Source organism: Rhamphochromis longiceps, linkage group LG22 (assembly GCF_057381845.1).
Source record: "Rhamphochromis longiceps isolate RC_006_pf linkage group LG22, R_longiceps_female_GT1.1, whole genome shotgun sequence".
NCBI classification, from domain to species: domain Eukaryota; kingdom Metazoa; phylum Chordata; class Actinopteri; order Cichliformes; family Cichlidae; genus Rhamphochromis; species Rhamphochromis longiceps.
Genome location: NC_140577.1, coordinates 7,536,068 through 7,557,319, shown reverse-complemented (window position 1 = coordinate 7,557,319; position 21,252 = coordinate 7,536,068). Strand labels below are relative to the sequence as shown.

Below are 21,252 nucleotides of genomic sequence, written 5' to 3'. Positions count from 1 at the left end.
CTCGTCTCGTGTCTTTTCTCCTGGGTTGTGTTGTTGTGGTTTGTTTTATTTTTTACTTTTTTTTTTTTTTAATGTTGTTTTGTCACTGTTGTCATCTCATCCTTTTTTGTGTTGGTTTATAATGATGAGCATTAAGGAAACGTGTTCAGGTGAGGCTGAGGTGGTCTCTCCTCTTTTTTTTTTTTTTTTTTTTTTTCCAAAACACCTGTATGCGTAATAATAAAAAAAGAAAAAAGTCCGTCTGAGTTGAGCGTCACTCATTTTTCTAATGTGTATCTGCAGATTCATACACACTCATTCATGGGGTTTCCATATTTTTACTCTCTAATAATAATCTAATCTAATATCTAATAATACTTTAATGGTCGTGGGCAGCGTTTCAAACACTTGATTATTTTGAATGTTTCTATGATATGACGTAGACAACATCAAAGACTTTTATTGATAAATAAGTCACATCTACGCCGAGTCAGCATTAACCTTTGCTGACATGCAGCACATCAGCTTCTGGGTCGAATATTGATTGATGGTGATCCATTCCTGCCCTATCGGTGCTTGAACTTGATCATAGTTTGTGGGCGTCTTCGTCCACTTGCTTTTTAAGGATTAACCATGGATTTGCAATCCGATTAACATGTGAGGAATGTAGCCTTGGATTCAAAATCTGAATTTGATGATTTTGCAGCCACTTAGTTACAAAGTTTGTTTTTTTACTCCATCATGGTGAAAAATGGAGAGAAATTACACCTTGATCCTTGGTAAAAGCTGGTCTTTGAGGATGTTTTAAGTCTTGTCAGTCTGTCAAAGGTGTCTCCTTTTGCTCTGAAGAAAAACTTTGCCCACTGAAGCCAGTTTTGAAGGAGTTCTCACATACTTGGAGCACGTGTCAGTGGCTTTTCCTTCACATGCCTTGCAGTTAGGTTAAGGGTGGCTGTGCCTCAGGAGGTAGCCATGTGTGATGGAAAGAAGCTTAAAGACACTAAATTAAGTGCTTTATGACTCAGACTGGGTGACTGTAGCTTATAGTAAACACTGGATTCACATGTGAGTTTGTATAGATTCAGCTCACTTTATTGATCCCAGGAAAAAAATCATTTGCAGCTAACCTGCATAACCTACAAACCTGAAACATTCATTACAAACACTGTTACATGTCAAGTTACAGATCAACAAACATTGAGGTGAATAGACAAATGGCAATAAAATAAATTGTCTAAATGACATCTGCCAGAGATGTGTGATCTAATAGCCAAGGGACTGAAGTGGTGCAGTACTTCTATGGCACTTTTCTTTTTAATTTGAGCACTCTCTAACTACAAGCCTCACTCACCCACATTATTCAAGTGCTTTTTTCATGCCTAAACACTTTTAATCAACAGGCACATTGGATACATCAGGGGAAACATGAGGTTTAGTGTCTTGCCCACAGACATTTCAACATTCAGGTGATCGAATAACTAAGCAGAGGTCTTTTTAGTTTTTTAGTAAGGTTTTAACATGTGTTTTTTCTTCCTGGACATTCTACTTCTACCACCATGTTTGCTGTTGCACAACTCTCCCATAAAATTCAGTTCAGGGTTTGTTAACTGGCATGTCTCTCTCTTGTGATAGTTTTTATTACGTGGGCTGGAGAAATGCTAAAAGCAAAATAATTTCCCACTAAGGCAAACCCCAGTGTCAATGCAGTGTGATATAAACGCCCAGTTAAGAGTTACCTTCAATTCTCTTTAAATCTTTATGCCATATGTTTACTAATAAATCTAAAAATCAACCTACTGAATTCTAAACAAGTCCTTCAGGATTTTTTTTCTCAATAGTTTTCTCACTAATGTTTTTTAAGCTAGGACTGATTAACACAAACCCCTGCAAACAGCTGTTGTTCAAATGGGTCTGAAAGCTTAGTCTGAGGTGCTGGTAACTGTATGAGCTTCTTCTCTGTAGAGGAAAAACGTATTCTTACTTTCATTGGACAGTGCTCACTGTTAACCCGTTTAATCCGTGTTTGATTGTTTCCGTGACTTTATTTGGAGCAGGAGTGCGTCAGTTCCACTAGCAGCCACACATTGAAGTGAAAATTACATCAAGGGCCAGATATATAAAGTGTATTCACGTGCTTTAATTTAAAGTAAAATGCATATAAAAAGGATACCCTTCTTATGCATAATCTGGGTCATAAAGTCAGCAATAGTCACTGTGGGGCTGTTCCACTGTGCAGGCTACAGTACCAAACAGATAGCTATGTGACAACGAATTGTTTCAGATTTCTTTGAGCAATGATTAACAGCTCTTTCATTCGAGCAATGGCCGCCTCTTTACATACATATGAGAGCAGAGTTGGTGATTTCAGGACTGGCTCCTTCGAAAAACTCTTACTCCGCCTCCTGTACAACGGACCAATCAATGGGACTGGGCGGAGCCAGACGTCTGCGTACTGGAGAAAGAAAGAAAATACGTTAACTATTGGTCGCCATTTTGAGAACCTGCGAACAGCCTTTGGAGGTGGTTGTTGAGCAGTAGACCTTTAATTCTTTTGGTATTTTAAAAATAATTTTTGCCTATATATTAGGACCAATGTCTCGATTCAACAATAATCGTGGCGGCTTTGGAATGAATCATTTCCAGCCGCGCAGAGGAAGTGGGCCCGGCGGCCCCATGCGAGGTGGGCTTATGGGAAACCCAAATTTTCGGCATAATCCTTTCCAGAATCAAAATCGGAGGGGACACAACTTCAACAGACCACCACACCAAGGATCGCAGAACACTCCCCAGAAGCCGCAACAGAATCAGTCGCTACCCATCATCCCTCCGCCGACTCCAGGCCCGGCTCTTACGATGGAAGGCCCGATTAAGCAGCAACAGCATCAGAAACCGGCACAAGAGCAGCAGAAATCCACAACCCCTGCTCCCCAGCCGAAGGTTCAGTCACCACCACCCACACCTAACGTGACCTCCCCTCAGCCAAACCAGGCAAACAAGAACCTGAACCAGCAGCTGAAGTCACCCGTGGCAAATGCTAACGGTCAGCAGCAGAAGCCGACTCCACACCCAAGCCCGAAAGCAGCTGGGCCGCAGCAAGGTCAGAAACCAAGCCCTCAGCAAAGCCAGAAGCCGGGACCCCAGCAGGGCCAGAAGCCGGGACCCCAGCAGGGCCAGAAGCCGGGACCCCAGCAGGGCCAGAAGCCGGGACCCCAGCAGGGCCAGAAACCAGGACCTCAACAAGGCCAGAGACCAGGACTTCAACAAGGCCAAAATACAGGGCCACCGGCCATGAAAGTCAGTCAACAGTCACGAGAGACCATGAACACTGACGCAAGTCAGTCAGAAGAGAGCCAATCTAAGGTTTGCTTTATTTAGTTTTAGCTTAATTTTTATAAACGCCCAAGTGGCGTCGGCAGTCGCTATCTGCTAACACTAGCCAAACCAGCCGCGTGGTGCTCGATATGACACTTTAAACAGCCCTGTCGGGCGGAGTTGTTTGTGTTATCCTTACAGTTATTAGGGAAGCAGTCGGGCGCTCGCTCCGGCGGGCAGTCGCGGTGCATAAAAGAATACATCCTGCAACGTTATTGCTTTTAGCTAGCGGCCATCTTGTTCAAGTATAGAAATTAGTTCTATTTTAACGCGTTTAAAAGGAAAAATATATTTTCAGTGATGGGTTTCATCTGTTAACCTGAACAATTTTGGGTGAACTAGTTTGTCGACAGTGGTATTTCATATTATTTTCCGTGTTGGATTTTTTTCTTTTACTTCACAAAGCGAGTGAGGGGGATGGGCGAACGGAGATCGAAATACGGACGCGAGCACAAATCATAACATAAAGTTAATCTGAAAATGATGATCTATTGGGCGTCAAATAATTTGTATATTTTTCTGTTTTCTATATATGTATACGAATTTAAAAAAAAAATTCGGTCTTGTTTTTCTTAGGCTGAGTTCAAGGCGACGCTGTCCATGTTGCTGAAGCCAGGTGAGAAGTCCTACACACAGCGGTGCCGCTTGTTTGTTGGTAACCTGCCCAACGACATCACAGAGGACGATTTCAGGAAGATGTTTGCAAAATATGGGGAGCCCACTGAGGTCTTTATCAACAAGGGGAAAGGCTTTGGTTTCATCCGACTGGTAAGGGGTCACACGCTTGAATTGAAACAGGTTTTTGTTACTGTAATAAGTAAAGGGACTCTTTTAAATAACATTTTTCTTTTATCTAGGAATCTCGGGCACTTGCAGAGATAGCAAAAGCTGAGCTGGATGACACACCGATGAAGGGCAGACCCTTGCGTGTCCGATTTGCTACACACTCTGCAGCGCTGTCTATAAAGAATCTGTCACCATTTGTTTCCAATGAACTCCTAGAGGAAGCTTTCTCACAGTTCGGAATGGTAGAGAGGGCCATCGTGGTTGTAGATGATCGTGGACGCTCTACGGGCAGAGGAATTGTTGAATTTGCCTCCAGACCTGCTGCCAGAAAGGCTTTAGAGAGGTGCAACGAGGGGGTCTTTCTGCTCACTACGTAAGTCTAATTATATTAGTTGAGTAGAAGGGGGGTATTTGGGTTGGAAGATATTTGTAAAAGGTTCTTGAAGCCCTTGCTCTTTTTCTTTCTTTTTTTTTTTTTAAAAAAAAATTGTATTTCACCTTCTGCAGTTCTCCTCGGCCTGTTGTTGTCGAGCCTCTGGAGCAGTACGATAGTGAAGATGGTCTTCCAGAGAAGTTGGCACAGAAGAACCCCAAATATAAAACGTGAGTACTGGTTTGTTCTTGGTGCAACATCATGCAGATGGCAGGGAAATCTTACTTTTTCCTAATCATACTAACACCACCATAAAATAGCCAGTGGAATGAACTATGAGTAGGTCTTGAAGCAAGTGCATTTTGGTCTCTTGACGCAATCGTCTTTATTATGCAAATTACTTTCTTCGGGTCATTAGGTCATTTATTTGTGAGTAGCAGATGGTGGGATGGGGAAGGTGGGGGTGGTGGATTCAGCTGTTAAAGGTCAACCTTCTCTGAGGCTCTGCAGATGTTAATCTGAGTAAAATCCCACATTGGCAAACAACAGAAAACTAAACCATTGCATATAGTATAAAATTGGCGACTATTGAATCATTGAAATGAGGAAGTATGGTGTAGTAAAACTAAAGTTTCACTTTGCATTCATTTTATCTTAGAAGATCTTTCAATGCAATTTTTAGTAACTCAGGTGAATGCTGACATGTTCCTGTCAATCTAATGTACTCTACGTTATGGTCTTTGTGTCTTTAGAGAGCGTGAGGAGCCTCCTCGCTTTGCCCGTCCAGGCACTTTTGAATTTGAGTATGCAAAGCGCTGGAAATCCCTTGATGAAATGGAAAAGCAGCAAAGACAACAGGTGGAGAAGAACATGCGTGAGGCCCGTGAGAAACTCGAGAGCGAGATGGAGGATGCTTACCATGAGCACCAGGCCAATCTGCTCCGTCAAGGCAAGTTTAGATATGGAAGACCTGCAATTCTCATAATTTGTTATATATGTCACTCATTAGATGTGGGTTATCCTACTACTGTAAATGTAATGCGTTGTGTTTTCATTCAGATCTGTTGAGGCGACAGGAAGAACTGAGGCGTATGGAGGAGATGCACAATCAGGAGATGCAAAAGAGGAAGGAAATGCAGCTCAGGTATTTTATGTCATTAAATTGCAGCTGGTTGTTGTTTGGAACAGGTGTTGAGTTCTCTTAAAACATGGACTACATTTGACTAATTATCTGGCATTTTTAAACAGACAAGAGGAAGAGCGACGCAGACAGGAGGAGGAGATGCTTCGGAAGAGAGAGTTGGAAGAACAGATGCGCCGTCAGCGTGAGGAGAACTACAGGATGGGCAGCTTTATGGATGTTAGTTAAACTTAACTTGGGCGTCAAAAACATCAGTTCAACAACCAGTTACTGCCTACATTAATCTTAATTTCTTTGTTTTACAGAGGGACAGAGAAATGAGAATGCATCCTGGTGGAGCTTTGGGCATGGGTGGTAAGTGTCTTTTGTTTAAATTAAGAAATCATGACAGAAATCCAGACACCACAGTGGCTATAAAGGTGACCAAAACATTTTAGGCATTAGATGATGAAATGCACAGTGTTGCAAAAAGACAATTCCAGCCTATTCCTTTACAGTAACTGAAGTATTAAACATTCTGTAATAAAGTAGCTTCTTTTTTAAGTAGACGTAGAGTTTAGTGAAATAAAATGGACAAAATAGTCCAGTATGATTTTAAAATGACACAAAGGTAGAACAATTCCATAAGAAGAAAAAGTAAAATAAAAAAGAGCTAAAACAATAAAATCTAAATGTAAAGTATGAAGGAAGCTCATAAAGTAGGTCTGTGTAAAAATAATGCACATGTGGAGATATCAGGAAGGGAAGACTTGATTTTGTTAGACCAGATTTGGTAGGAAATGTACAAACAACGTCAGTGCTCTATGTGTAGGCTTGTCAGTAGTGTATTTAAAAAACAAACAAACAAACAAAAAAACAACTTCTGCAAGCATGCAAATAGAAGCTGTTGGGGGTAGCAGGTGTTAAACGTTTCTAAACTGGTACTTGCTTTGGTGTCAACTTCATTCGTGTTACATTACATTTCCCCCCTAGCAACTAAATGACAGCTGGCTATGTTAGCTTGTAAAGCTTGTAGCTTGTAAAGCTGCTGATAGCTGAGTCAAATATTAGATCAGTATCAGTATTCAGACCAGTATCTATGCGAGTGTTATAGCTCTTGAAATTCTGTTGAGGCAGCTTTACCATCAGCAGGATGTGTCTGAGTTTTTACTCCTCAGCCGTAAAAGACTGGTGGGGTATTGTCGTCACGCAGATGGGCAGGCAGCATGGAGTCCAATCCTAAGTTGGAGACCTACAATTTTTGAAATGGATAAATAGGGGTGTGTAGTAGGAGGCTGAGGGGGGTAGCATTGGTATTTTTAATTCATGTGCTGTATGAATACCTAACATGTTTTCCTGTTTGCTCTTTAGATATGTCCTTTGGTGGATCCTCACAGAAATTCTCTATGAGCGGGCTTGGGTTTGAGAGTCAGCAGGGAATGGGAGGACCAGGAGGCCTGATGGGCAACGAAATGGTAATGTATCCCACTTGTGGGAATTTCAGTAGTTAATATAGTTTTGTTTGGCTTTCCCTTTGGTTGGAGACTCCCAGCCATGTTTTTATTTTTTTGTTTTTTGTTTTTTCTCTTCCTTTCTTCGTGTTAACACGATGTCCAGTTGTCTAAGCAGGATGGCAGAATGAGTGATTTGTGTTCTCAGCTATCACTGGATGGCTTTCTGGTTGTTGAATGTGACACATGCTCACTGCTTTTATAGGGTTTGTTTGTTTTCCTTTTTTTTTCAGTAGCAAGCCGAGCCCCCTCAGTTAATAGTCCCACAAGCCATTACTGCTTTTAAGCTATAAAACCGTCAGCTTGCACTAAATGATCATCTCAGTGTGTTTCAAACAGCTGTAGAAAAACTTTGCTGGCTCTGCTCACTCCTATCATGCTGTTTGTGTAGTGGACTGCTATTGCAAGCCCTGTCTTATGTGAGCTGGACAGGCACGTTTTCTTGACTGAGGAGAGCATTGGTATCCAGTATTATTATTTATTTATTTATTTTTATTTTTTTTAAATTTTTCCATTTTTTTTCTATTACCAATTTCATGCCTCATTTGTCTATCAGGAGAACTGAAGTTGTGTGTGAACAGGCTTCCTTTTTCCACCCTTAAATGTATTTAATTATATTTTTTGAGGGGGGGGCGTTGAAGTGTGGTGGAAAACTTCTGGACCAGCAACCTTTACCTTCTCATCAGTATCTCTTTTTGTAATTGAGCTTTGAAACCTTGTAACACTTTTAGTGCCTGATGACGGTGTAAAGCTTTGAGTTTGACGAAGATTACAGCATGATTAACTGATGGGGGCTGGCGTAGCCTTGTGACTTTGTTCAGATGATGTCGCTGAAAACTGGACCGAGCCTGGGATTTTTGTTTCTGGCAGAATTTAGACCTGAAGTCATTCGTTTCTGTATTACAGTTGACGGATGAAAAGGTTCTATAGTCCTGAATAAAAAGTAATGCTTGAACTTTAAAATAGGGTTTCTGTATTATTAAGACTTGTTACCAAAAAAAGTCTTAATAACAGTCCATTAATTTAGATCTTAATGCAGGGGTGTCAAACATGAGGCCTATTGACATTTGTTTTTTATAATGGGTAGTTCATGTGTAATTAAGCTAACTTAGACTGACGGAATTAAGAGTAAGTGGGTTATGTGGCCCAAATTTTATGTGCTATAAAATGAGTTTGACATACCTGCTTTAAGGCATTTTAAATACACTTTAGGAATTGCTTGCTTCATGGAGTTCATTTTACTTTTATAAAGTTATGCACTTTTGTTTGCAGCAAACCCACCTAACTTGGGTAGGTACACGGTGCAAAGCTGCCATTTAAAAATGACATGACCCACCCTGCACTAAATAGTTGAAATGGTCATATCAAATGAAGACTGTCAGTACTAGAGCATGTGAAGTTGGGAATCTAATGGCTTTTACCTAAACAGAAATTGGTTAGCCACTTTTTAAGAACAAGTCAGCACACCTGGAAAGTGGGCTCTGCTTAAGCTGTAATATTAGAATATGTTTGGTTTATTTCCCCCCCCAAAAAACATCTGAAGCTCACAGTAGTAGGAATTAAAGGGGGGACAGTTCACCCCAAAGTCAAACGTATGCATTTTTTCCCTGGCCTGTAGTGTGCTCTGGCCATCTCAACTTTCTTACATTTGTGAGTTGCCTAGTTTTGGAGATGAACAACTGGCTTCTCTTCTGCAATAGAACTAAACACTTGGCTTGTGCTCAGAGAGCCAAATTTTTTATTTTATTTTATTTTTGCTGTATTGCTGTCTGATTCTGGTTAACAGCAAAAGACGGTTTCTTTTTTGGGAGGTGGGAAAGATACTGTTCCTTTAAATTTCCTTAATTTGTGTTATTAACGACAAAAAGCACAGAAATTAAAACTCTATCAGACTTTATTCTTTGATCAAAAATTTTTTTGCTCATAACCTTGATACTTTTTTGCTCGTAGTTGTAAAATGAGTTCTAAAAGAAATTCTTCGTGCTTAAAGACATCTTAATTTTGACTTGAAAACAAGAACCTGTATTTCATTTATTACTCGTCTAGAAAAGTATTTACCTCTTTAAAATTTAGAGCACAATTTGCTTTTGAATAGTTCAAATGAATGGTCTTTTAAAAACCATAAGTTTGAGTTTTAAGCCTGTTGGAAGTGATCCTGACAGTCTGAATTTCAGTTTAGTAAAATGAGCAGAAGGTTCATTCACTTCAAGATAATATTTATATTCTGCAATCTGACTACCTCACGTTATTCTCCTTACCTTAGTTGTTCTTTGTTAGCCTCATTTTGCAAATGACAATTTCAGCTATTCTGCTGAATTTCTAGAATGACACTTTTAGTTTCACAGAAGTTGTCTGAATTAGCATTGATGTAAATATTAATGAACTGCTTACTTATTGGAAAAATGTCTTGCACTACGAATATACTCTTTCTGTCTGAGAGACCACACATTTCTGGTAGATCCTATACGTTGTAGTCACATTTGGGACCGTTTAAAAGTTACCATACCCTTTTGTGATACCTGAGCAACAGATTTATAGATATGTTTAAGATCACTCTAAGTCATACAGTTTACAATATTAGTCATGATGCCACCAAATTGTGTGTGTATATGCAACATTTTCTAAGGAAATCTGAATTCTGGCTGTAACAAATGACTAGAAATATGAGGTTAAACCTCATGTTAGAAATATATTTTTAGCGTCCTATTTTCATGCCGCCTCTCAGAAGTTTAGGCATGTATCTGTTGCCATTAACTAGTAGATACGGCCAGCTGTCATTAATGCCCAGCCTAATCTTGGCATGCACTGGAGAAGAGACCACACTAGGTAGGCACTGACTAACGAAAGCATTACCCTCTCTTCCTTTTCCGTATGTTACCTGTGGCACCTGTGGACCTTCATATTGGAACGAACGGTTTCTCCGGATGTGTCTCCTGCTGGTTCTTTTGTAAACCACTCGCAATATAAAACAAATCACACCTGTGCCATACCTTTTTTACACATCTCCATATGGACATGAACTGTGTGCTTATGCACTGACCCTTCCCATACCTTATTACCACCCTCCTGTCTGCCTCCTTGGCACATTGACACCCAACAGCGCAATGAGCGCTTCACTCCGGGTGGTGCGAGGGGAATGGGTCCTGGTAACCCCGGGTATGGCAGGGTCCGCGAGGAGTTTGATGGTCCTGCTAAGAAACCCCGTTTTTAAACGCTGCTCTTTTGATGCTTCCGGCAGCACCATTTGTACAGTTTTTCTCTAAAAACAAAAATGTTGATTCGAATTTCTTGTATTTAAGTTTAAATTGTTACAACATTTTAGCCAATTTACTCAGTTATTGAAAGTCAATATTTTCATTTTTTACTTTGTCTCTAGTCTGAAAAGAGAAGTTACTCTTAGCTGATCCAGTTGTTCTTTTTTGACCATGTATAATTTTTTTTTTTTTTTTTTTTTTTTTTTTTTAAAGATGTGTTATGCTCTGTGAGTCGTCGTGAAGTGATAACTGTAACATTTTTTCTGAACTTCCTATGGCTGTGTTTTGTGCCATGCATTTGGAGTCAACGCATGTACTATAATAAAGAGACATTGGTTCAATCAGGAAAAACCTTTAACCTTTTATTCTTAAAAATGAAACGTGTAGTCCGTTCAGAAAGCAGCAATGGGCTGTTTGCGGAAGTTGAATAATGTGGTTACCTTTGCCACGTTAGCTCTTAAAGATTCTATGTGTTATTTTCTCAAGTCCTGTCCACTTTAGTTCAGTGATTCGTACACAGTCTGAAAAGAATTAACTCGTGGTATGACAGAAATTAGCTGCAAGTACGACATAGCTTTAATCAGCAAATTCCCACATTGAAATATATTGTAAAAATACTTATTCATCAAAGGAATAATCATATATTTACCACCTACTTAAAAAGACTCTAGACTGGGAAGCAATGTTGAACAGGGTTCTCCAGATCATTGAAAACTTAATTAAAATAAGATTTAACACATTTTAATATTTTTACGTTTCCTGTAAATTAGCGATAGCATTTGCAGGAAAATTTTTTATTTTATTTTATTTTTTTTAAGAAAAAGTTAAGATTCATTTTTATAAATTGGTTATTAAAATGGTCACAGTCGCGTTTTAAAGAACTTCATTTATTTTTAATAATGCAGGGTGGCTCTGATATTATAACCCTGTTTTCAAACAAGTATGTTTCCTTTTATTTTTTGAAAAAGGGGAACTTTTAGGCTTTTTCTTGGTTTTTAGGAGAGGCTTTTTCTGAGTTATGTTGCATTCAATGAGTAACTCTGCTTTTACAGTCTTGCCTCAGGACAGAAGAAATATCACACATGGAACCTTTAAGAAAACCTGTGTAATACTGTGTGACTAACAGTGGTCTTACAGAAACATAGTGCTGAAACCGCACAGTCTGTCGTAGACAGGCAAAATCCACTCAAGTGTGTGTCCTTGTGTGCATGTTTGGAAGCTGGAGTTATTTGACTACATTTACATGCAGGTCATTCTGTTATTGCTAGCATTTCAAGCATTTGTGAGGCATTCTTTCAGAAGGATAACTGTCATAAAAAATGCACAAAGCAAATGCCACCATCTTTAAAAATGGATGATGTTGTTAAATTGGGATGAAATTGTAGCAGTTTCTGTATTGTTATGTAAAGGATTAATTTTGATAATTATGAAGGTTTCCATAAGGGTGCACTGATGTGACTCTGGACTCCTATAGGTTCTTTAAGGTGTTTAGGTTAACCTTAAGTGGTAATAGTTCAAACAGCACCACGTTTCTGCATCAGTTGAAGTAATACAATTGTATGTAAATGTAGTCAATAATGGTTATGGACGGACTTGAGGCATATTATAGGTCTATAAAAGTTTGTGTGTAAAATGTATCTTTGGGGAAGTGCAGTGGCAAATCTTGACATCAGATATGTCCATATTATACTTAAACGCCTTGGAACATCCATACTTGGATACGTATGTCAAGTCTTAGAATTTCTAAAAGTCTAGTAACAAGCAACCAGTGGTTCATCAGAGATCTGACGTTTCAGGCTGTGACGTCATAAATGACTGAGTCACTGTTGGATTTTGGAAAATGATTTTCAGTTATAAAGCTCTAATTTTGCTAGAGCAGCACAAAGACAATAAGTCCCTTTGTAAGAACGCATAAGATGCCCTAGTTTTCAAAACCGCATGGATGTGTGCAGTGGGCTTAAACGACAGTCTGATTTGCATCTTTTCTGTTTCACTGATATGTTCTTGTGTATCAGTTAACTTTTGACAAACCAGCACTACGATCTCATTTAAAACTAGAGACTCCAAGGCTATTGTATCAACTTTGTCAACAGGGCTCATGTGCTGTTTTTTTTCCGAGGACCTGCCTTGTTTGTGGTAAATTTATCACTATTACCTTCTCAGACTGACTTGTATGACAGATTGGGTTACATTCAGGAGAACCCATTCTCAATCTCTGCAGAAATGTTTAACTGTATCTGCATTAATGACTTTAATGGCACCTGCCATTATAATGGCAATAATATCCTGTACTATTAGGATATTCACATTATCTCCGAACACAGCACGAGATCAAGAGACAAGAAGTCCAAATATTTTTATTTTTTTTTTCTAATTGTGGGACTGCTCAAACAGTAATAATGTAAGGATGGCCCAACCAAAATTGAGTGCCATAATTAAACGGACACCTTCCTCCATTCACAAGCCTACCTTTACAACCTTTGTCAGAGTTGTCTGGTAAGAGATGGCCTGAAAAGTGAATGTAAGTAATTTTGATCTTTTAATAATTTCAACTTTTGTTATTAAGCAGATTTTATTTTTTGCGTGTATTAACTTGGCTCTGTTCTATTCCACTAGCTTTAACTTTGACATTCTGTGAATCATTGAAAGTATTTTTCATTCAACATTAGTTAAAATTTTGTAGTTGGTGGAAGCTTGCTGACCTCGCACAGCAACTAGCTGATCATTGTAGCTTTTTCTGTTTTTTCTTCATGTAGAAGAAAATGTCCTCCATTTAAACATGGATTACATAAGACATCAAGAATCAAATATTTTTAGTGCACCTGTTAATGTCCTTCACATAATCAAACATGCAATGAAGGTAAGGATTTTAACTTTAATGTCTTCTACCATGTGGCATCCCAGAATCCCACAAAACAAACCTGAAATGGCCACAGAACAGAAGATTTGGATGTGTGGATGCATTCAGTAATGGGAAGGATATAAAGGAGTGTTTATCTCAAATGTTACTTGTGTTTGTGTTATGTACATGTTTTCTTTAACAGGTATGGACGGCTTTAAAGATAATGGACTGTGGCTGAAGTGTGGCTGGGTAGTGAGGACTTGGAAAAGCTGTAGCTAAGAAACTCAAACGCTGGATCTGAAACTAGTGAAAGTAGTGAGATATAATCCCTATTTAATCCTGTACATACAGTACATGATTTCCTTCCAAGAGAGTAGTCTAATGAGGTACATTAATTAGATGTTTGTCATTGTGATATGGTAGTCAAACCCCTGGGAAGTCAACTGGATTGTGATTCTAATCCATCCTTGTAGCATTCCTGATGAATTAGAAAACTTCTTATTTTATCCAATATTGTGTACTTCAAATATTTAGTGCATATTTTCTCATTTAATTTTGAAAAAAGTTTCAAAAATTCAGTAATAGTAATTCACAATGGAATGCAATAAATTTTAATTAATATATTGCAGATTAATATCTATAAATACACTTAATGGCATTCAGAAAAATCATAACTCACTGATCTGATGTGGGACTGGAATTTAATGCCTTCAAAGTCCACAACACTAAATTTGTGTTGGTCGGTTATTTCTAAATATTCAAAAGAATAACGATATAGGTTTAAGGCACTAATTGTTCTTTGCAACATCAGTGCTTTGAGTATAATTTTCACATAACACTACATCTTAATGATGGATTGTTATGCCAGCTTTTTTAAAAATATATTTTACAAAGAGAAGGCCTGTCTACATGGTTTATACGCTCGTATTAAATGGTCAATTTTGGATGAGCGTTTTTCATTGCAAAATAACAAATCCTATAACTAATAGTTATTTGTACAGATGTATTTGCCAAACTTTTCCTCATTCTTTAGACGAATGATTCCTTTTTAGCGCAGTGGCATGCACTCTGAATTTTTCTCTGACAGTATGCACAGATGACTGGATTTTCAGATTAAAATAAACATTCCTCAGAGTAGTTGTGACATAACTAACTGAAAAAGGATGTTGGAAGTCAAATAATCTCCAACATTTAGGAAACAGTTTAGATCTGCAATCAAAGGTATGTAGGTACCTTTAAAATATGCCCTTTATACATCAAATTCCTTTTAGGTAAAACATTTAGAAATGCATCACTGCTTTTAGATTGAATTACATTTTACTGGCTTAAATATAGTTCTTTTACTTAATAACATAGTGTGCATTTTGAACTTTGTAACGTTGTCTGTGTTGTGTACAACTTGTTTTTCTTTAACAGGTTTGACCATCTGTTAAGGTGTTGGACTATGAAAAGGAAGTTGCCAAGCCAAGACATTGAGAGTCTGTAGCTTCTGTTGGAGCGGTTTTGTAAATGAAACTGTGTCACTCTAAAGGACCAGAGTGATCAGATAATAGTGGCTCTATAGCTTGGACTGTAGGTTAGAATATTTGGGAATTTATATATTTGGCTATTGCTCTCGCACAAGTACACCGTTTTAAGGAAAATTCTTATATTTATGTCTATTGTATGTTTACAGTTGCTATATTTTAATGCAGAAAAAATCCCTTTCTGCTATTTTGACATGAAAATAAACCCTTGACATTCTTCAAGGGGCCCGGTTACCCACTCCACATTTTTGTGTTCCACTTTGTCTTGTGCATATTATACTGACTGTTTTTGCAGCCATGCAATTCACTCTGTCTTCAAGCTAGGTCTTCTGCCTTTAAGGTTTGTTTAAGAGTCCTCAGATTTTTCTTTATCCTTATTTGCCACCTTTGGAAGGACTTTGAGGTTCTTAGTTGTACTGGTCACAGATGATAGATTCCAGATAACAACTAAAATGTGACAGAAGTAGAAAGTATTCTGTAAAATGTATTGAGGACAGTTTGAAGCATTTGACTCTTATAAATTCTAAAATTTAAGTTTTAAGAAGAGCATGTGAATTTGTTACATTTTTATATATGAAAGAAATAACGGAATTTGTTCTAGTTCCTCTTTAAAAGATTAAGAGACTGAGTTTGATATTGCCTACATGTTTTAATGTATTCAAGTAAAAATAGTTGTCATGCTTGCTTATACAGCGCTATCAAACCAAAGCAAGTTACATTACACAAATACATGGATTACACGTTGTAAAAATGGACAAGTTTGGCAGTGGAATTATAAAAACGAAAGAGGAACACATTTACTCAACATCTGAGGTCTGAAATCGATGCCTCTTTATAGATGTATTTGACTGGAATTGTGGTGACAATGGAAAGCTTTGACATTCAAGTGAAGTCGCAGCCACAGGCAAGTGAAACATTGCAGTAAGCAGACTCTTCATAAATGGAAATCAAACTTTTTGACAGTCACTCTTAACAGCTTTAACAATTGTCTAATGATCACACAGCACAGGTGTGAACAATATAGCAACTAATTAAGGTTCATGGTGAGAAAAATGACCTGTTGCCTTCTAGGGGTGTAACGGTACGTGTGTGACGTTAAGTGCTAACATGTATATGTTTCTCTGTAGGAGGAAAAAGACTGCCCGTACCAGTGATATCCACATACAATCTTACTTTTACTGCTACATGATTAGTTTTTTTTTTTGATTAGTTTTTTTTTTTTTGCTTAATAAATAAAAATTAATGTCATCTGTTAGACAGTGAGCTGAATCCAGAACCATTTAAGTATTACTCTAGTGACAACTTTCTAGGGGCAAGTAGCTCACAGCCTCTAACCTCATGTTTAACTCATTTTTCCAGTTGGACTAAAATCAAAAAAACTCAGTGTACTAGTTACGCTTCGACTACATGTAGTTCTCGTGTCTCACAGCTCACTGAGCTCAGCTTTTAACATCTTTAGAAACTTTTATTGTATTTCTTCAGTGCAATCCAATCCAAGGTCTTTTTCTTGGTTCAGTAGAAAGAGGTTTTGTTTTTTGTTTTTTCTGATGGCATTGGCAGTCACACCATTAGGATTTCTAAATACACTCTCATAATGTGATTCTGCCTAACCTGTTAAGGAGCAGAAAGTCATTTTCTTTTCCAGAACATGTTTGCTGTACACCAGGTATGCATTGGCCATAAACTCTGGTAGGAGTATTCTTGAAAGCTCAGCCAGAACTCTGTGCTAACTCACACAACATATTTTATATTTAAACATTATATTTAACTGAAACATGAGTGCTCACAACAAACAATACCTATTCTGACAGTTCTGTTGTCCTCTTTTCAGGAGTTTTTTTTTTTTTTTTTTTTTTTTTTTTTTTAAATTATTGCTAGTGTTTAAACCTTTTTATGATGAAATCATTCCCCAAATATGGGAAAGTATTTCTCTTTATTTTCAATTTAGTTTCTTTTGTCAAAGTAAGAATTATGGCCAACTTTTAATTTAAAAAAAAAAAAAAGAGGCTGCTCATAGGATAATTTTGACTTTTGTTAGTCTTTTGTTGCCTCTACCAAAAACATACCACACTGACTGTTACATCTCCACTCCCCACACTTTACATTGTGACTCAAGTTTTATGTAACAACTTTTTACTCCAGCACATAATCTCATCAGTTCTGTCTGAATTACCATAATAGTAAGAGCTACACCAGCAGACCGATCAAGCTCACAGACCTGAGTGAGGCAGGATGTTCGATGCTGTCTTACGGTTGAAGAGGCAGCGGCTTGTTTTGCCTGTCTGGTTGTGCGTGTTTCATGTCTTTGGGTAAAAGAGGTGCATTAGCTGCTGTCAGCCAGCTTGTCAAAGACAAGCTGCCCCAGTCCACAGTAGAGGCTCTTCTCTGCAGTTGGGTTACATTGACGATGAGTAGTTCTGCAGATGTCAGTGGACAGTAAAGCCTGGACTTGTTTGCACTGCAGCCAGAGGTATGCTTACACAGATCAGCTGAACAAGTAAGGTAAGTGTCCCATCCATGTTTATAATGCAAGATGCACAGTTGTCCCATGACTTAACTCTTCTGTCTTCTTATTCCACGTCACTGCTCACAGTGATGTCTTCAGGGCTTCTGGCATCACACTTTCAAAGAATGGCATCACAGTGCAGATCTCTCTTCATACTTCTTGGCAATAGATTTGCTGTAGCCTGTGGAGTGTGTGTGTGTGGTTGTAGTACTTTGGCTCCTCTGTATGTGTGCATGAAAACAAGTGTTTGTGTGGATTCAAATATATGGAACACAGCACTGAAATGAAAGGTATTCTGCTTTTTTTTTTTTTTTTAAAGTATTGCCTGGTACATTTAAGCTCCTAAGTGGAAAAAGCAGAAGTCTTGTCTACAACCGTACACGATGTTTTGCATTTTGTTTCCTTTTCTCGAAAACCTATATTTGAAAGTGATTAGTTTGGAAAAAGGCAGGGTGTTTGCAGCAACAAACTGGGGGTGGGGGGACAACCAAAGCCCAGCTCTACCAGAGGCAAAATACTATGAGAAACTGTTCTGCTTTGGCCATAACTTTGTTTTTTGTTTTGAGTGCTTTCTGATTGCAGTTAATCTATTCCTGCTTTGATAAAGTAATAGTACTGTTAAACACCCAGTGGCCTTTCATCAGCACATCCTCAGTCAATCGCAATGCAGTTAAAATCAGTCATGAAAAGTACTTTCACACTGTGTAAGCAGCACTTTTATCTTTGAACCCTCTATCAGCACTACTCCCTCGCCCTCTCTGCCTGTCTGAAATGACATACCGATTGTATTGGTACTGGGTTGGGTTTTTGAAGTGTTGAAGTGACTGTACAGAATGCTGTGGCAAGACTTAACTGGCACTAATAAGTGGTCACACATCCCTTGGGTTTTGGCTTCTCTTCATTGATTGCCAGTAAATTTTAGGTTTCATTTTAAAATTTTAGTTTTAACTGAACAGCTCTACATGGTGAAGCTCCCCAGTATATCTCTGACCTATTGAAACATCATGCTTCCTACCGGTCACTTCAGGTCAGAGGTTACTGTTGGTCCCATGTATTGGGTTCAAAACACGTGGGGATCGGGCTTTTCAGGCACTGGGTTGTGGAATTCTCTTCCACTGTCTTTACGCTGTACAAACTCCACTGACTCTTTTAAAAGCAGCTGAAGACATTTTTATACAAACAAGCTGTTAAAGTGTTTTCATTGTTTCATATTATTATTATTATATGTATATTTCAGGGTTTATTGTGAAGCGCTTTGATTTTTATCTGTGAAAGTGCTATATTTAAGATGTCACATACTTTTTGGGTCCCCAACCTTTCTAAGTTGGTGGTTCTTTTTCTTAAAAATATATAACAATACTTTTACAATTTTGTGCATAAATAACTGGTCAGACTTGTGTATGTGGAGCAAATAGAAACACAAATGTGCACTGTTTTTACAAAGGACCACTCATGTTTCAGTAATCTGTTTTAAACAGAACGAGCATGAAAGTTTATACTGTACCATTTCATCATGTAGAGCATTTGGGCTTGAAGTTACGTAGTGTTTGTTGTCAATCTGATTTTAGTTGCATCAAGACAGTTTGCTGCTTCTCATCTGTGGAATGAATTCGGTGTAAAACTAGTGAGAAAACTGTTGTTTTGAAGCTGGGAATTTGAGCCATGAAATGACACATAACCATTTTAGCTTTTGAAAGGGCATGATGCTAACTGTAGATAGGTTAGTAACGCATGTCTGTATTCACTGTGAAATTAATCGTCATTCTACCTTTTGCAAACAATATTTTAAAAAGTACCAGCAGGGTGAAAGCTGAGCTGAACATCACACTCCTGGGTGTCTTTTATTGTATCTGGTTGCTGAATAAAGACACTTTTAGGTGAAGGGTGCACTTAACACAAGATATGGGTTAATCTATATTTAAATTAAAAAAAAACATTCACACACTCAAAACCTTAGGGTACATCACCATATTCTTCTTTGCCTAATGTACTTCAAACTCACAAGGAAATTATTTGCTGAGGTCATAAAATTAGGTGCAGTATCGTTTTCTTGACTTCATTTAGTCTGGCTTTTGTAATCGGGAGTTGCCCCCTGCTGGCCATTAGAAACAAAGCAGATTTAATTCACTCCCATATTAGCTTCACATTTAAAAACGATGCTCAGTCCACTGTGTGTGTGTGTATATATACAATCTGTATTCTCAAACACTGTTTTTAGGAACAAACTGATGGTTGCGTGGTTTGTCGGAGAAAATTTGGACAATCGTTTTAAAGAGTGTGTCCAGTGATCAGCTTCAAATGGACCTTTTCCTTTCTTCTCTCAGTACCTCTTATTCCTCATTCCTTCCTGTGACTCATGAATGGCATATCATGCACTGACCAGCCAGCCATTTGAATAAATGTACACAAGAAGACTGTGGCAGTTTCGTATGTTGCTTGTATTTAGATCTCTCATCTCTGTAGGGCTCTGCTGCCCTTGAGTCTCTCGAGCTGTGGCTAGACTGTGTTCAGCCAATGGCGGCTGTGATGATTTCATCTCTGCACTGTGATCCATTTTCTAACCATGCTCTGAGTCCTGATTGACTACAATCCTTCCTTATATCCTGTTGGAGTGTGATGCCAGAACTACCCTTCAGTCCTGTAATGGCCTCTTCAGAAAGGGCCCTGCCCAGAGTCCGAAAGACTGACACTGAAAACGACCACGGCTTCGTCAGTGCTAGGTTTATGGTGTAGCTCCAGTTTGGGGTACCTTTGCAGTAAAACACCTGATGTGTCAGTATGAAAGTCTAGCTTCACATGGCTTTGTAACAGATGGACCTACCTACCTCTCAAGGATTGCAACGGATTCGAACGTTGTCATGAATTTGTCTGTCCTCTCTGCAGTTTCTAATAAATTATTCATGTTCTGGGTGCTGAGATGCCCTTCAGTAACAAACACATGCATACACGTGCACACACTTCATTCATTCACACATTTTACTTACCCTCACACACGATTTTCTTCTAATTTATGTTAGAACCAACTCATTTTATTTTAAACATCTGTCACATGACATACAGCACATACAACACATACACCTACACACACCTACATACCTACACACACAGGCTCTCACTTTTGTGTTTATGCATTGCAACCACAGTGAGTAGTGTTTGAGTAAACCTGGTGATCAGTCCACTGTCAGGCTCTCATTGTCTGTCTCTTGCTGCAGGATCCTCGACCATTAGAGGGAGGCTGAGGATCTTTACGGATTTACCACCGTAAGTGTTGGACAAATGCAGTGTGTCTGCTTAACTTCCAAACATGTAAAATATCATCTGCAGCACTGTAATGCATCTTATTTAGAAACTTACCTTTGAGTGTTTGGTATTTTGTTGGTTGTGAGGCTGCTATGACAAAACTCCTGAGTTACTTTGTCACATGACACAAGTCAAACATCACTGATGTATTTTTTTGTTTCTGTGTTGTAGGGAAAATGAAGATTGTCTTGTAAAATGTCAAAGCTGGAGGAAGCTCGCTGTAACAGGACGCCAGGATGACCTCCAGGCTGGCTCATGTGCAGTTCGTCCTTCAAAACATGGATGTGAAATGTGCGTGCACAGTTTTTTTTGTTTTTTCTTTTTAAACATTTGAATAGAAACACACTGTGAAATATCTTATTTGCAGCACTTAAGTCTAATAACTCATTACTGTTTCTCAGGTGGCGGAGCAGTACCAGAACTCATCCAGCAGAGGGCAGTCTGCAGTCCAGAGGAGAGATGCGCTGTTTTCTCTTAATAATAAAAGATATAAACCTGAGTTTTGTTTCCATGTCTTACTTTTCACCTGATTACCTGTTTTGTCTAAGTTAGTTTCATTTAAGCGTTACACTAAATTTAAATTGCATTAAATGAGATGTCAAACAGTTTTTCTGTTTAAATTGAGGTTTGGTGCTCTGTAAAAGGAAAACCACCAGCACTGTAGTGTAGTTCATTAAAGTCAT

At 38.5% G+C, this 21,252-nt stretch overlaps 1 protein-coding gene across 2 annotated transcripts; it reads left to right on the top strand.

The window, feature by feature from the left end:
* Positions 1-2,447: 2,447 nt before the first annotated feature.
* Positions 2,448-21,068, top strand: sfpq (splicing factor proline/glutamine-rich). Of its 2 annotated transcripts, XR_014909450.1 has the most exons (12): positions 2,448-3,339; positions 3,928-4,119; positions 4,209-4,510; positions 4,645-4,740; positions 5,263-5,459; positions 5,570-5,654; positions 5,759-5,870; positions 5,957-6,005; positions 7,002-7,105; positions 20,482-20,530; positions 20,741-20,860; positions 20,971-21,068. XR_014909450.1 is itself a non-coding variant. In XM_085397123.1 (10 exons), exons 1-10 carry the CDS (start codon positions 2,572-2,574, stop codon positions 10,350-10,352), a joined length of 2,016 nt encoding a protein of 671 aa, XP_085253249.1. In that variant the 5' UTR covers positions 2,448-2,571; the 3' UTR covers positions 10,353-16,701. The 2 variants fall into 2 exon arrangements, 1 of the variants encoding a protein (XP_085253249.1); XM_085397123.1 differs by lacking the exons at positions 20,482-20,530; positions 20,741-20,860; positions 20,971-21,068 and adding an exon at positions 10,242-16,701.
* The last annotated feature ends 184 nt before the right edge of the window (positions 21,069-21,252 follow it).

Excerpts from the sequence above, each read along its gene's own strand:
- sfpq (XM_085397123.1), top strand. The coding sequence starts at position 2,572 with ATGTCTCGATTCAACAATAATCGTGGCGGCTTTGGAATGAATCATTTC. Across the intron at positions 6,006-7,001 it reads TGGAGCTTTGGGCATGGGTG|ATATGTCCTTTGGTGGATCC; the intron begins GTAAGTGTCTTT and ends TTTGCTCTTTAG. Across the intron at positions 7,106-10,241 it reads GCCTGATGGGCAACGAAATG|CGCAATGAGCGCTTCACTCC; the intron begins GTAATGTATCCC and ends GACACCCAACAG.